Source organism: Cololabis saira, chromosome 8 (genome assembly GCF_033807715.1).
Source record: "Cololabis saira isolate AMF1-May2022 chromosome 8, fColSai1.1, whole genome shotgun sequence".
Lineage (NCBI taxonomy): Eukaryota > Metazoa > Chordata > Actinopteri > Beloniformes > Belonidae > Cololabis > Cololabis saira.
In genome coordinates this window covers 34,166,770-34,182,041 of record NC_084594.1, presented here as the reverse complement: position 1 = coordinate 34,182,041, position 15,272 = coordinate 34,166,770, and the positions used below count along the sequence as shown (strand labels likewise).

Here is a 15,272-nt window from a genome sequence, read left to right as displayed (position 1 = left end):
CTTTATATACTGTCTTGGGGTTACATTTGCATAAATGTTAAAAACCAAATTCTCATAAATGGGGAAAAAATAAAAGCGATTTCTTTCGTCCTCTGTTTGCTGCCCTGGATCTGTTTGATAATTCTGACCCACATGATGTTTCTGAAAGCAGTTCTATCAGCATTCTGGGAGCTGATTGGTCCTTACAGCATCATTAGCTGCAATACTTGCTGTTGAATCTCAATATAATACTAGCATTAATATGTTGCATAACTACAGTCATATAATTCATGCAGCAGCTGAAAAAACAGTTTTCTTAACAGTAACCCAAATCAATATCGAATCGAATTGGATCGATCAAAGCGTGATAATCGATTCTGAATCTTAAGAATCGGAATCGAATCGATTCTTGATATTTGAATCGATCCCCAGCCCTACAATGAATACAAGTGCTACATGATTCCCATTGTTTACGACCAGAGATTGGGATGCTTGGAAGGAATTTTTACGTTATATTACTATATTTAAAAATAAAACACTTACTTTTCCACTGTCACATTTCATTTCAGTTGGTTATTCAAATGTACTCGTACAGTCAGGCAGAGGAAGCGAGCCGCGCTCTGAAGGGGCTGTCACATAGACGCTCCTCGTGAGCACAGCTGATTGAAGCTTTTTACTTATTCATGGTACAGCAGCGAGCGGCTCATCACAACAGTTGCCTGGAGACCGTCCGTCTCCTCGGCCAGCAGGTACCGGCGCTACAGTGACAGATGGACCTGCCTGCTGGAGGCTATCACTCCCAGGCTGGATCCATCACGGCGCACGCACGCAAGCACGCACACTATGGACAGACAGCATAATCTACTTAGAAATGTCTTCCGTTTAGCGACTGCTGTGCTGTCAGTTTAGCACAACAGCTCCTGTCTGCTAAAGGCGATCATACGGCTCATGCAGTGAAGGTACATTACCTCCTTAAAGAAGCGTTTTCAGTTAATCTAAGAACCGTTAATCCAAATCAGAGTCCATCAGCAGAACGATCAATCGCTTGTTCATACATTTTAATTAGGAATATGTTTGTTTTTTTTTAGTAGCACTCTTGATGGCAACTTTTTACTTCTTCATCAGAGGAATTCACCACGTATTGTAAACATGGTTGGAGTTAGGGCTGGGCGATATGGACCAAAAGTCATATCTCAATATTTTCTAGCTGAATGGCGATACTCGATATATATCGATATTTTTTCTGTGCCATAATGGGGGTTTCCCCCTGTTAGCTTAATTTTTTTCTGAGGCAAACCCTTAAAAAACAGTCAGTTTTAATACAAAGCCTCGTGCCAAATGTCACACAGGTTCCTTTATTAACAGAGGTCTGCACAATATCAAAATGTATAAAACAAATGAAATAAAAATAAACTGCCTGCATATACAGAATAAAAATGCTTCTTGAATAAAATAAAACAAATATCCCTTTCCTGCATAACAATTAAATTAAAATACACTGTGCAATTAATACAATGTAGACAGTAACAGGCAGACTTTTCCACTGAGGTTGACAGTTGTGCAAATAACAAAACATTTGTGCAAATCTCAAATAAAACATTCAAGTCAATTGTTACAAAATAAGCTATATCAAAATCATTAAAAAAAAAAAAAAAATCTTTTTTTTAATCGATATAAATGATATTATCTCGTACCATATCGCGTTTGAAAATATATCGATATATATTACAATCTCGATATATCGCCCAGCCCTAGTTGGAGTGCTGGTGCAGAATTCCTGAAACTCATATTAAATTATATTTAACTACATGTAAATAAACTTTACATAAATAAACTCCTTTAATTATCCCAGTTATTTGGGATTTTTAGGAATGCATCATCAAGATCCCTTTTCCAAAAAGCTGGTCAGTTATTTGCAGTTAAATCATTTCTTGACAAAGCAAAGCAACGTGAGTGCAACTCCCATATTCCCAACGACTGTCCCGCTCCGTCACATGGGAGGTGGTGGTGCTGAGAACCGAGTTGAGCCAGGACTCGGGCCGGAAATGGGAAGAAAAGGCATGCGAGATCCCTTTCCTGTCCCAAACCACTCTCTCTTTTCTCTTGCATGTAATTAGAAGTGAAGGTTGTCCCCGCCATCCACAGTACTGTTTAATCTGTGACCTTAAAATACATCCGGTTCCTTCTCACAAACACAGCGCCCGTTCTTTTACCGTTCACTTAATTTCACTTGTTAGCGATTTAAGAATCTAGTTCTTAATTGTTAAGTGAAGGGTTTGGCCATATCCTGCTGCTGTGTGTGTGATTGCAGAGGTAGTGGCTGTAGATGGATGGTAATCCAACACTGTCCCCGCACTGGCATCTTTAGCCCAGTGAGGATGCCTTTGGACCTAAAATATGATTCTACATGCTCTATGAGAGATTTCTGCTGCTTCCACATGATTTTTTGCGATTGATTTATAAGGGGGGGGGAAGGAGAGATACATATTAAGAGGGGGAAAACTGCAGAGGCAACACATTTGGAGCTATCAATTGAGAATGAACCGGGGTGCCTGAGAGATAACGAAGACAATAGTGGGTCTGTAAAAGATCTTATCCACTCAGCTTTCCTAAAGGATTCACACGATAGTGGTAAATTTTTTCCTGGAAGAAACATCTCATGTGCGCTTTAACGTGTTACACGTCTGTTGTCAGAGCAACGCGTGTAATTCACGCTCTCCTCGCAGCTGAATTTTAATAGTATAGAGGCAAACAAAACCTAGTCCCTGGCAATGCACGTTTGTCTCCCACAGTCCTTGTTCTATTTCCATGACTTAATACCAGTGTTTACTTCATGCAGAGTGGAGGGAGGGAGGGAGGGAGGGAGGGAGGGAGGGATGGAGGGATCAAGGGATGAGGAGAAGTCAGTCATTTTTCTTTAAGTGAAAATTTCCCTTTTTAGAACAAGGGCTGTGGTCGCGTTTCTGTGAACTTTGAGTCCTTTTATGTGTGCGTGCTTGTCTTTGATAATGATATCGCTGCAGTCATTATTTTCTGTTCAGCGCTCCCTCGCTCGCTCGTTCGCCCGCCCGCCCGCTCGCTCGCTCAGAAACGTGTCAGTCATACCTCAAACACACTAAAGCATGAAGTCATCTGAAGCTTGTGTGTGCAAGCTGAATGGATGTTTACCAGTATGTGAGGGTGGGAGGGAGCCGGAGATGGAACGTGGAGAGGAGGAAGAGGGAGGGAGGGAGGGAGGGAGAGGATGCTGAGGGAAGAATCGGGAGCGAGCACAGTGTGCGGTGAGGTGAGAGAGAGGGAGAACAGGGGGGAGAAAAAAAAAAAGAAAAGGCAGCAGGAAAGGGAGAGACCTGGAGGACGCATCAACTGCCTATAGATGCTGGAGCCTTCGAAAGTGGAGCGCAGCGCTCAGCGGACACATGAAGATGGTCTCAGTAAGAGGGGAACTGACCGTTGCCTATAATTTAATGTTCAGTATCTTGGACTCCTTCTCCATGGGTAATGCTACGGCCAGGAACTCCAGAGCAAAGCTTTCTTTTCCTTGCTTTACTCCTCTCTCTCTCTGTTTCTTCCCTGCCTTCACTGCTCTCCAGGATTCTGTCCTTCCCTCTCAACTCTCTCCCCGTCCTGTCTCGGAGACACACACTCGCTTGTCATGCGTGTACCGCCGTTAGGATCTTGCGAGTGCTGGGTTAGCCCCCGGGGCTGGCCCCGCTCTTTCGCTGCGCCAGTCAAGCCGAGCGCTGGCCGCAGCAGTGATGCAGATAGATCGCGCTGGCTGCCCCCTCTTCCTCCTCCTGTGACGCCGGCCGCGGACGGGCGAGCTTTCAGAGCCACGCAGAGCAAGAAAGAAAGAAAGAAAGAAAGAAAGGAGTGGAGGGAGTTGAGGGCTAGACGATCGTTATTTGATTACTGTTTGGGAGTCTTCATTAAGCCTTTTCTATCTTACCTCTCTTTTTGTGCATTTACTCTTTACCTGAACGTGGACTACGAACTCCCTTGGTAACCTTGTCACTTTTTCTGTCTGGCTTCACAGGAGTGGCACCTGCAAAGAAGAGTCCCAAACTGGTAAGGAGTTTCTACGTAATCATCTCTTTTTCCCCATTCATCCTCCATCCCTCCCTCCCCTCCGTTTACCTGTGAGTTTTTCCGGAGAGATGATCAGCTCACTTTTGCCGCCTCTCGTTCTCCCTCCTCATCCAACCCCAACCCACCCCCGCTTCGTGCGCAACTTGTGTTCATGTTTGTTGGTCTGTTTGTAGACATGGGATGCTGTGCTGTGTGGGGGTGGATCCCTGTAGCTTTACATGAGCCTTCTCCGCCCCCCCTGCGGTGGGGGATGGGACGAGGGGCTTTGATGCGCTGCATGAGCCGGGTTGCAAACACGCTGATGATGGCATCATGCTGGGTGCTAAGTTTGCAGTGTGAGATCTGAATGTACGACCGCGGCCGAGAGGCGGCTCGTCCTGCAGCGTCTGCGTCCGCTGTGTCTAACTGAACACTTATTTGTTATATTTTGTTTTACAGGATTACTTTGAGCTGGCGCCTCCGTACAGAGATTACACTCGGAGGGTATGTGAGGCTATTTAGATGGGGTGAAACTTTCTGGGGTTAAGCTGCTCTAATTTGGTGGAGGTGTTCTTGTAGAACATAATACTGATGCTGGATGATCTAGGAATTATATTGGTGATAATGCATGGTGCTTTTCGGGTTTTTTTTTGTATGTTTATGTACAAAGACGACATAAATTAAAGAGACTCCTAATACAATAACACATAAAGGCATTACTCGTCTGCGTGTGGGGTGTTGGTTGCAGACCTGAGCTGAGTCTGAGGAAGCAGCACGGATTTGTTTTCATTGCTCCATCTCCGCTTTCTCCCCCTCTTTCCCGTCATCCGTCTCCTCAATAAGTTATTAAAGAAGGATAAACCAGTGAGTCAGACCAGTGGTGGAGAACAGATGGAGAACATAATGACCGTAGAAGGTCAAATGTAATAGAATCCATGAAGAGCAAGAGGTTGGTTTTATTCTGAAAGGGAGTCAGAATTCATCCTCATCAAGCAAAGAAAGAGAAAGCGCTGCCTAATTGACTCACGAAGGTGCCTTTTTGATGGAACGAGAGTAAACAAAAAGATACTTTTGTGGTCAGCTGAAGCCGTAGCACCAAGTAACCGCTGTATTTTGTTTAATTATGAGTCCATTGATTTTTAGTTAATCACAGAACCCACTGAGGTTGTATTCCAAACATGAGCTCACACTTAATATTTCTATCAGGATCAAGCTTCTTTTATGTTTAACAAGCATGATGAATATAAACATGAGTTGCAGAGGTGCATGAGGCTGATTCAGTGAGTAATGAGTCTGAATTTATTGAAGACGTGGCCACACTTTGAAGGCCAAACACTTTGATTTTTTGAGAACAGACAAGCCTCCGCCCCTTTCCTGGTGTATTTTTGTCCACCACATCCCAAGTAATGTGCAGTCACATGACATGAGGAGTCTTAACTGCTGTCATACTCTCTTACTGTCTTAAAATATCTGCATCTCTTTCCCATGCTCTGCCTGTAACCCTTTCATCTGGCTTCTTTCTGTTTGAGATCATCATCGCTGTGCAAATTCTGCAGACTAAAGATGTGGTTTTATTACATGCAAGACTTTCTTTTGGGTAATGAACAGAATGTTATCTTGAAATTGCAGTACTTGCACTTGAGCTCAGAGGTTGTGTGTGCCTTACCCTGGTCAAACACCTCAAATCCTCGCCCGGGTGTTTAAGCGTCCGTGTTATTGAGAGGCCAGAGGCAATTTCTGAAGACTTTCACATGTTTCCCACCACCAGTGAAAACCTCCCCCAGTTTCAAATCCCACAAGTGCTTGATTCACGTAGAGCGTCTTTGCATATGCAGCAGGGACCGCTGCTCTTTGTTAATACATTTCACTCAGTTAAACAAAAGGAATAGGTAATGTACCCATGTAAATTGAACTGCACTGTTTTTCTCCCGTACCCGAATGACTTAATCATGAGAAACCAGAGAGAATTCTTTTTTTTTATGTTTTACTTTGTAATCTTAAAGAATTTTCTGAATAATAGAGCCTGATTTATTCTCCGCGTTGATTAAAGGTGGAAACACAGCCGGGCTGACGTCCTCTTAGAATCTCCTTCCCTTTTACCCTGCGGAGAATGAATCATTAGCTCTAATCCAGGGCTCTTTCGTGTTTATATCATCATCACTCCCGCTTCTCCTCTCACCAACCACAACCCTCATCCTTCTTTCTCCACTGCTACAGTAATCTTTTGCTTGTTTTTCCTCTTTTGTTTGCGTTTAACCTGTCAACTTTGAGTTCAGCTTCCATGCTGCAAGTGTCCAATGATATGGATTTACCTCTCCAACAGCAACTGTCCAGGAAGGACAGTCAGAGCAGCTCCCAGCATAGCGTCTCCAGCCACCGGAGCACCCACACAGATTCGCCCGTGCACTCGTCCCTGGCACCCCCTCTCAGCGAGAGCAGCACCCCCCCTGCCCCCTCGCAGCCTTTGCCAGGCCTCCCAGCGCAGGACTCCCAAGCAGAAGGGGCCGTCCAGAGAAAACCGGACCCCTTTAAGATCTGGGCCCAGTCCAGGAGCATGTATGAAAGTAGGCGTAAGTATATGGATTCTTTTTCTGGAGGCTGGATGGGAGGTTTTCTTGGGTTTGCTGGCTCATTCAAACAAGCGGGATGTGTTTTAGATGGTATTGCATATGCAGAGTTTTAAGGTTAGGGGGGGCTTGCATGGAAGTACTGGTTACTGGTTTGTCTTCAAACGGGAGCAACGCTGACTTTAACAATCTTGTGATTGGTCTCTGCTAAGGGTATGGTTTTGTGGCTCAGGTGGCATATGTGGACTTGCACCTTAAGTTTCAACGGACAATTAAAGGGGACCTATTATGGCATCTAATACCTATTTTAAACAGGCCTTGAATGTCTTAAAAACAAGCTTTTGATTGTTTTTGCTAAATAAATTAGAAATTCAGCCTCTGAGCCATGTCTTTATCTTCCCATTCTCTAACCTCATTATCTACGCAGGATTCTGAGTGGGCGGGGCTATGATAATGAGGCTCTGTGCTGATTGGCTGCCTGAATGACGCGATACACCGCTATGAGAAAATGGCGGAAGCTCCGGCCGGCGGAATTAGTTGTGGGCGTGGTTTCACACATCGGAAGCCAAACTATGTAAATCGCATTTTTGTTACGTAACGACGGGAGCAGAATCTGAACGGCTCGTAGAAGTCACATCACACTGGACGGCTCATCCGGGCGGATGTACAGACACTGCAGAATTTGGTTGCTTTCCTCCTTCTCTGAGTTGGCAGGCTGAGGGGAGACCACTTTATATATGTTAAAGCAAGAGAAAACCTGTTTTTCATAATAGGTCCCCTTTAAGTTTCAACAGACAATTAAAAGCTGTAACCTTCTAAAGAGAAAATATGTTGGGAGACTTGTATTCAAATCTATTTTAAGTGGGTTTACCTAGAACCCCAAACCTAAAACAACAGCAGTTCTGCTGTTGATTACTTCATACAGACCTGATGAACATGCAACGAAGACATCAAGCTAGAGCCAGCACCGTTACCTTAGCTTAGCTCATAAAGACTCATCGGGTTCAAAGTAGCGTTTACACTTGAATTTGTTTACCGATGAGACAGAAAGATACAATATCACTTTTTCATACTGTCAAAGCTCATAGCCATGTTTTGTTTATGTTAGACAGCGTAACACAGTCAGCTACGCTAACTGTACGCTGGCTTTTAAGTCTTTTAAGCCCTTAAGTCATTATTTTAAAATCCTCAAAACTTCTTATCAGCCCTACATTTATTTCCCCCATCAGATGATTTTCAGTGCACTGACTAAATTAAATAGCCAGCACATTATCTCGGGCAACTCGGAGGAAAGAGCAAGATAGTCGGTCAGAGTTTCAAGAACTTTTACCTAAAGATGTCACTATGTATTACGGTAAAGATGACTTTACATATCGCTGACTATTGTGCAGGAAGGAATTTGACTGATGAATTTGCAAGGGGATTTCCAGACCTGGGTAGGTGTCTGGGTTTTATTGGCTGTACAGGTTTTCATTATGTCTCATTCAAACACAGTGCCCTTCAGTCCAGACTGCATGCTACTGGAAATGATGCATTCAGAGTGTAGATTGGGTGTAAAAAAGTTCAAAGCAGAAGTCTTCCCCGTGGTTTTAGAAACCCAACGGGGCCTTAAGAGGCGCGCGCTGTGGAATTAGCAGCAGCAGCAGTGGAGTGTGTGTCAGCACACCCACTTTATACCCATCTCTCTGCGAGCTGATGGGTCACAAATAATAAAAACACTCACAGGTTATCGATCGAGTTTAAACTGTTTCTCAGGCACCACCGGTCCAGGGTTTTCTTTATTTACGATCACATGATGAAAGTAAAACTCAAAAGAAAGAGAGATAATAAACACAGGTGGAGAGTAAAAGAAGCAAGTGGAAGTGAGTGGGATGTAATCCATCCATTCACACCGATGGGTTCTTAAATGGATTACGATAAACTGCCAGGAAGTTGCCTCCGTAGAAATAAAAACAAGCTTTTAGAATAATGAAATAGGAACTGAAGGACACCTGTACATTTTGATGTAACAGGGAAGTATCTACATCATAGTGGAATACATTTGAGAAATAAAGAAGACATTGTCAAATATAGAAAGCTGCAGCTGACTTGTATTGTAAATATTGACCCTCCTCACGTTGCAGGGAGCTCTCATCCTAAAATCCTTCATTTTGGGCCCCATAGGACTCATAGATATTGACTACATCCAAGAAATGTTGTGAATGTGGTGAATGATGTCCATCTCTAGGAAAAACCCTCCCAAAATCTCCCTCAGCCTAAATCTGCTCCACCAGAAAAATGCAGGAGGCTAACCTGTGGTTTGTCTGACTGCATTTTGATTACCATCGGGGTTGAAAACGTTCCTAGTTTAATCTCCCTCGCTCTTTGAGCCATCCACACTCTTTATTTGTGGTCATCTCTCACAGCTCTGAGTCTCTTTTTTTAAGATATTGATCCACTTATGCCGTGCTGCTTTGCCGCGGGGATCACTACAGCAAGGCAACTATTGAACAGCACAGGTGGTGCATGCATTTTACTTCTCCAAAAACAGGAGTAGATTGCAACAATCAGCCCTTGACTTATCCTCACAAAGTTGCCTCTCACACCAATATTGTGTTCACAGAAGTGAATTATATCAGATGGGTGGTTGCGGACAAAGTAATTGCCTTTTACTGACATAGCAGCTCTGATGTATGCAGCGCTAGTGTGGCGCGTATGCATTCACCGTATCTCTCTCCCCAAGTTCCCAGTCACCCCCCCTCCCACCCCGAGATTTCCCCAGCCCCCCCGTCTCCCAGTCTCCTCTGCTACATAAACCATGAACCGTCAGCTCCTGCAGGGCAATGCTTCGTCCAGCACATGCTCGGTGGGAAGTAACTAACGTAATATCAATAACATTTAGCCTGCTCCGGCATTTATTAGCTCCTCTGTCAGGCGGGAAGTGCACAGACAAGAGTGAAAATGGATGCATGGATTCACGCTTCACTTCAGAAATGTAGGCATGAAGGCATCAGAGTGGAGCGTGATATTTTTAATCTTTGTACTCTGACTCCTTACCCAAAATAGATGCTTTTGTATCGTTTGATGGATTGTTTGTTCCTTCATTGTGTGTGCCTCAGTGACAAAACTCAGAGCAGTATGTGTCTGTGCGTGTGTGTACATATATATGTATGTATACATAGATATATAATAGGGCTGGGCGATATGGACCAAAAGTCATATCTCGATATTTTCTAGCTTAATGGCGATACTCGATATTTTTTCTGTGCCATAATTGGGGTTTCCCCCAAAGCATTATAGCATAGCATCTCTGTTAGCTTTATTTTTTTCTGAGGCAAACCCTTAAAAAACCAGTCAGTTTTAATACAATGCCTCGTGCCAAATGTCACACAGGTTCCTTTATTAACAGAGGTCTGCACAATATCAAAATGTATAAAACAAATGAAATAAAAATAAACTGCCTGCATATATAGAATAAAAATGCTTCTTGAATAAAATAAAACAAATATCCCTTTCCTGCATAACAATTAAATTAAAATACACTGTGCAATTAATACAATGTAGACAGTAACAGGCAGACTTTTCCACTGAGGTTGTACAGTTGTGCAAATAACAAAACATTTGTGCAAATCTCAAATAAAACATTCAAGTCAATTTGTCACAAAATTAGCTATATCAAAATCATAAAAAATGTAGTTTTTTTTTTGTTTTTTTTAATCGATATAAACGATATTGTCTCTGCCATATCACGTTTGAAAACATATCGATATATATTAAAATCTCGATATATCACCCAGCCCTGATATATAATATAATTAGCATGAGAAAGCACTGGGTTAAAAAACCCATCTATGCAGCAATAGTTACCACTGCTGTTGACTAAACCAGTATGCAGATCACCACATTGTGCTTGGGCCGGTGCAGATGCAGAAAGGCTCATGTTTGTTTGTTGATTTCACAGTTCCAGACTTCCAGGAGCAGGACATTTTTCTATGGAGAAAGGACACAGGGTTTGGCTTCAGGATCCTCGGAGGCAACGAGCCAGGAGAACCTGTGAGTCTCTTAAAAACTGTTTCACTTTCTCACCCTCAAAGGCTGTGCAGTTTTGATTTTTAATACAATTTCCGCTGTTTATTTGAGTGAAAACCAAAACTTAAAAGATTCTGAAACTGAAATGATGTCAAGGGAACGGTCTTCTCAGCCCTTGTGAAAGCATTTATTGACTTTTTCAGTTAATTTTCCCTGTGTGTAGATTTTGAGTTCAAGTGTTTTTCAAATTCACATTAGTTTCTCCAGCTAAAATACTTCCAAATAGTTTCATAAAGTACAAACAAGGACACTTTTTTTATTTTATTTCATTCTTTAGTCACCTTTTCTTGTTCAGTGGGCTGCAGCTTTTCTTCTGCTTGTTTTGAACAAACATAGTGATTTACTTCAGAAAAACTACTGTGCCGAATGGGGAGGAGAGGAAAGATGTAATTTTTCATTTTTTAGTTTCCACTGCAGCACATAGCGCCTACCAGGTTTCAGGCTGCCCGGTAAGAATGTAAAAAAGTCAATGTTCCCTGCATGGGTTTCAGATCTACATCGGCCACATAGTGAAGTACGGCGCTGCAGATGAAGACGGTCGCCTGCGGTCCGGCGATGAGCTGATATGTGTGGACGGCACCGCCGTGGTGGGCAAGTCGCACCAACTGGTGGTGCAGCTGATGCAGCAGGCGGCCAAGCAGGGCCACGTCAACCTGACCGTGAGACGCAAGACCGGCTACGCAGGTGAGAGGGGGCCGGGTCGGTACCGGGAGCACCTCAGAAAGCTGTTCTGCACTGCAAAAACTCCAAATCTTACCAGGAATATTTGTCTTATTTCTAGTTAAAATGTCTCATTTTTAGTCAAAGAATCTCATTACACTTAAAACAATTACCAGAAAAATAACTTATTTTACAATTTTCACCTGTTTCAAGTAAATTTTACTTTTTTTTTTTTTATCTTTTCATTACAAGCAAAAAAAATCTGGCAGATTTTTTTTACTTATTTTAAGTGAAAATCTACTTGAAACGGGTGAAAATTGTTGTTTTTTTTCAGTGATGAGTCTTGTTTTAAGTGTAATGAGATTTTTTTTGACTAAAAATGAGACATTTTAACTAGAAATAAGACAAATATTCTTGTAAAGATTTTGAGATTTTGCACTTGCATATCTCCTGTGCTGTTGCAGTCCTTGCTGTCTCATCATAACAGTTACATCAAAATGTACATGTGTCCCTCAGTCATAACAGTTTCACTTGCTGTTTCTTCCCTCTTAAGGGGGGGGTTTCTTGCCACTGTTTCTCTTAAGGGTTTTTCTTCCACTAGGCGAGTTTTTCCCTGCCATTGTTTTGGTAAAGCAGTAATCCCTCATTTTTCGCGGGTGTTAATGTTCCAAGAAGAACCCGTGATAAGTGAAATCCGCGAAGTAGCAGCCTTTTTATTTTTTTATAATTATTCTACAAGACTTCAAATTGCGTAGATAAGAACCACCCCACAGCGACCCGATTAATTGGATTTGAATGGGAGAAAATGAAAAATTCTGACGGTGCCGCTGCATCCTGACTCCGCTCTGCAGCATCTTTTTCTTCTAAAGCCCGTGGCGCGGGTGTGTTTTTTCGAGAGAAGAACATAGTTGTGGGTAGTTGTTGTCGCTCTTATTTGTTCTGGGCAAAAAGATTCTTCTAAACCGACATGCCACCATCGATTATATTTGAGACTGTAATGAACGATTCATCAAAGGGTCCGATTCTTGAGCTGCTGCTGAAGCTCATTGGCCGTTCTCAGCATTGTTGCTAAGCGACCAATGTTATTGACACAGGAAGTGAAGAAGCGGGGAGACTGTTTAGCCAATCAGAATGCAGAATGCAATGCACAATGCAAATCTGTGAAGCAGCGAGATCCTGAAAAGTGAACCGCATTATATACTGTAATTGCTCGGGCTTCATCTGCTGAGTCTCTGGAAAGCCAATTTGTGTTGTAATAGACGCTGTATAAATAAAATGGTATTGAAATTCACCACCAACAGCCACATTTATGGCCATATTTATTTTAATCAACCCTCGGTCAAGGTGCTCTGACGCCACCGTTGCTGCCCCTCCTTTTCTTGGAAGGTGGAAGCGGTGGGCTGCTACCACAGGCAACCATCCACACCCCGTTGGAGCGGTCGCCCCGCTCCGCTCCTCTGGCTCCTCAGCAGGCGATAAAGAAAAGCCCATAAACATGATGGAGAGGGTGGTCAGCCTTCGGCCCGGCGACGGCAGCCAGACATTAGAGCATTGCTGTTCCCCGTCTGCCTCAGAGCGCTGCCTGTACGAGGCGCCGGCGCTGAGCAGCTGTACAGGAAATGAAATGTGGAATGAAATGCCCAGACGTTGGAGGCGAGCCGTATCTTCACTTCATCTTTTCGTTCTTAACAGATCAGAAACGTGATTACTGAAAAGGCCCATCTTCCCAAGTTATTTAACAGCTTTTACTTTATCATAACCAACCAATCTGTTGGCCGAAGAAAATGCCTTATCTGCATGTTTTGCTGTGTTTTTTCAGATTGTGCAGATGATGTATTATTAAGTTGTGAAGTCCCATCTTGACAGTTTTGGTTTAATTTTGCATTATCTTGCTGTGTATCGTCATTTCTGCATGATTGGCTCCTGAACCTTTTATGCAGCAGTGAGAAGCCTAATGTTTGTTTGCTTTTCTTCAATTCCCTCTTCAACTTTTCATCTCCTGCATGAGCCTAGCATTATTTTGCTCGGAAATATGCCCTTTTTATTTCCACAGATCACTTTCTTTCCCGTCTTTAACTAGTGTTGTCCCGATCGATCGCCGCCCGATCGATTGGGCCCGATCACGGCATTTTCAAAACATCGGTATCGGGACATACCTAGTTATTAATGTTTTTAATGCCATTCAGAATGTTGCACTAAGGTTAAGCCAAAAAGTATTTTAATTTTCTTGTGTTTGTGAGTTTGACTGGATGTCATTCAACTACCTCTTTTGCCTTTACCTCCACATTTTGTGGCACCAGTGCTGATAAGCTTTGTTGAAATATGTCCATGTTGTTCTCCAATGGACAATTAAAGAAACTTGGGATAATTTATTTTTAGTCCTTTTTTTTTTTTTTGATTAATTGCCAAAATGTTTCTGATCGGGAAAAAGTATCAGAAATGTATCGGGAGCCAAAAAAAGTGATCGGATCGGGAAAAATCAGGATCGGCAGATACTCAAACTCAAGTGATCGGATCGGGAGCTACAAAATCCTGATCGGGACCAGGGTTATAATAGTTTTGAATTTTTCATTTTAGTTTAGTTTTATTTCGTTTTGACTTTTTCTCCTTCAATTCAGTTAGTTTCAATTAGTTTTTAGTGTGGGTTTGCTAGTTTTTATTAGTTTTTATATTTTCAAAAATGCTTAGTTTTAGTTTCGTTTTTATTAGTTTTAGTTTTAGTTTTGACGTCACGGACCGTGAGGCGTTAAGGTGCCGTAGCTGCCAGTTGGAGATAAACGGCCAGAGCGGAATAAATTGATCATACCAAGAGGCTTATATTGACAGGGACGAAAACGGAGGAAATTATATCTATAATTTCAGTTCGTTTTAGTTAGTTTTCTAAACATGCAATATAGTTTCAGTTAGTTATCGTTTTTGTCTTTTAATTTTCGTTTTTATTTAGTTCAGTTAACAAAATTGTTTTTTCAATTTTAGTTTTCGTTATTTCGTTTTCGTGAACGATAATAACTCTGATCGGGACAACCCTATCTTTAACCCTCTGCTTTATTTGGGCTTCATTCTCCCTTCCTCTTCCTCTTTTGTCTCTAGTGAAAGCAGAGGGAGACGTGCCTCCGTCGCCGGCGTCTTCCCACCACAGCAGCACTCAGGCGCCCAGCCTGACAGAAGATATAGGCCGGCGCACGCTGCAGGGCAGCCAGAACTCCCTGAACACCGTCAGCTCCGGCAGCGGCTCCACCTCCGGCATCGGCAGCGGCGGGGGAGGTCCCGGCTTGGGGGTTAGTGGGAACCCTGTGGTTGTCGCCGCCACCGCAGCCACCACCTCCTCTCAGCCCCCGAGCAGCGCCGCCGCCGCCGGCCCCATCTCCTCCGTGCAGCCCTACGACGTGGAGATCCGACGCGGCGAGAACGAGGGATTTGGGTTTGTCATCGTCTCATCGGTGTCGCGACCCGAAGCAGGCACCACCTTCGGTAAGACGCGCTTCCCCTTTTTTTCATTAGAAGTGCTTCACAAGTTTTAAAATGTCACGAGGCCCATTGTTGATTGTACATGCCAACGTCACCCATTCTACTCAGCAAACCTTGAAAACACACTCCATAAATTTTCCTTATCTCCTGGTCCTTTTTTTGTCTTCTTCGAGGGGTTCTTTTGTGTCATCTATTAAAATCACTGAGTGCTAAATAGCCTGCCAGGAAGTACAGGCTCCGGCTATTTATGGTCCTGCCAGATCAACGGCCTTCAGAGACGTGCTGCTTCTTTCTCATTTTTGCTTTGGCCCTATCAAAACAAGACACTAAAATCCTTAATTTCCCTGCAGCTGCTTCTTTAGTCACTCACGCCTTTCATAATTGATCACTAGATGAAGAGGGTTGTACATAAAGCACTTGTATTATTCAGCTCAACCTAAGTGGCTTTAGCCAAGCAAGTTG

At 43.1% G+C, this 15,272-nt stretch overlaps 1 protein-coding gene across 8 annotated transcripts in view; it reads left to right on the top strand.

Moving 5' to 3' along the window:
* magi1b (membrane associated guanylate kinase, WW and PDZ domain containing 1b) overlaps nt 1–15,272 on the top strand; it is a 175,687-nt gene that overhangs the window by 141,776 nt on the left and 18,639 nt on the right. For 5 of the 8 annotated variants that reach the window (XM_061727862.1, XM_061727859.1, XM_061727857.1 and 2 more), the window contains 6 exons: nt 4,016–4,047; nt 4,507–4,551; nt 6,371–6,617; nt 10,555–10,646; nt 11,174–11,366; nt 14,433–14,813. In XM_061727862.1, coding sequence (XP_061583846.1) covers nt 4,016–4,047; nt 4,507–4,551; nt 6,371–6,617; nt 10,555–10,646; nt 11,174–11,366; nt 14,433–14,813 — 990 coding nt within the window. The remainder of the gene's footprint in view (nt 1–4,015; nt 4,048–4,506; nt 4,552–6,370; nt 6,618–10,554; nt 10,647–11,173; nt 11,367–14,432; nt 14,814–15,272) is intronic. The other 3 variants (XM_061727861.1, XM_061727864.1, XM_061727858.1) reach the window with 2 other exon arrangements.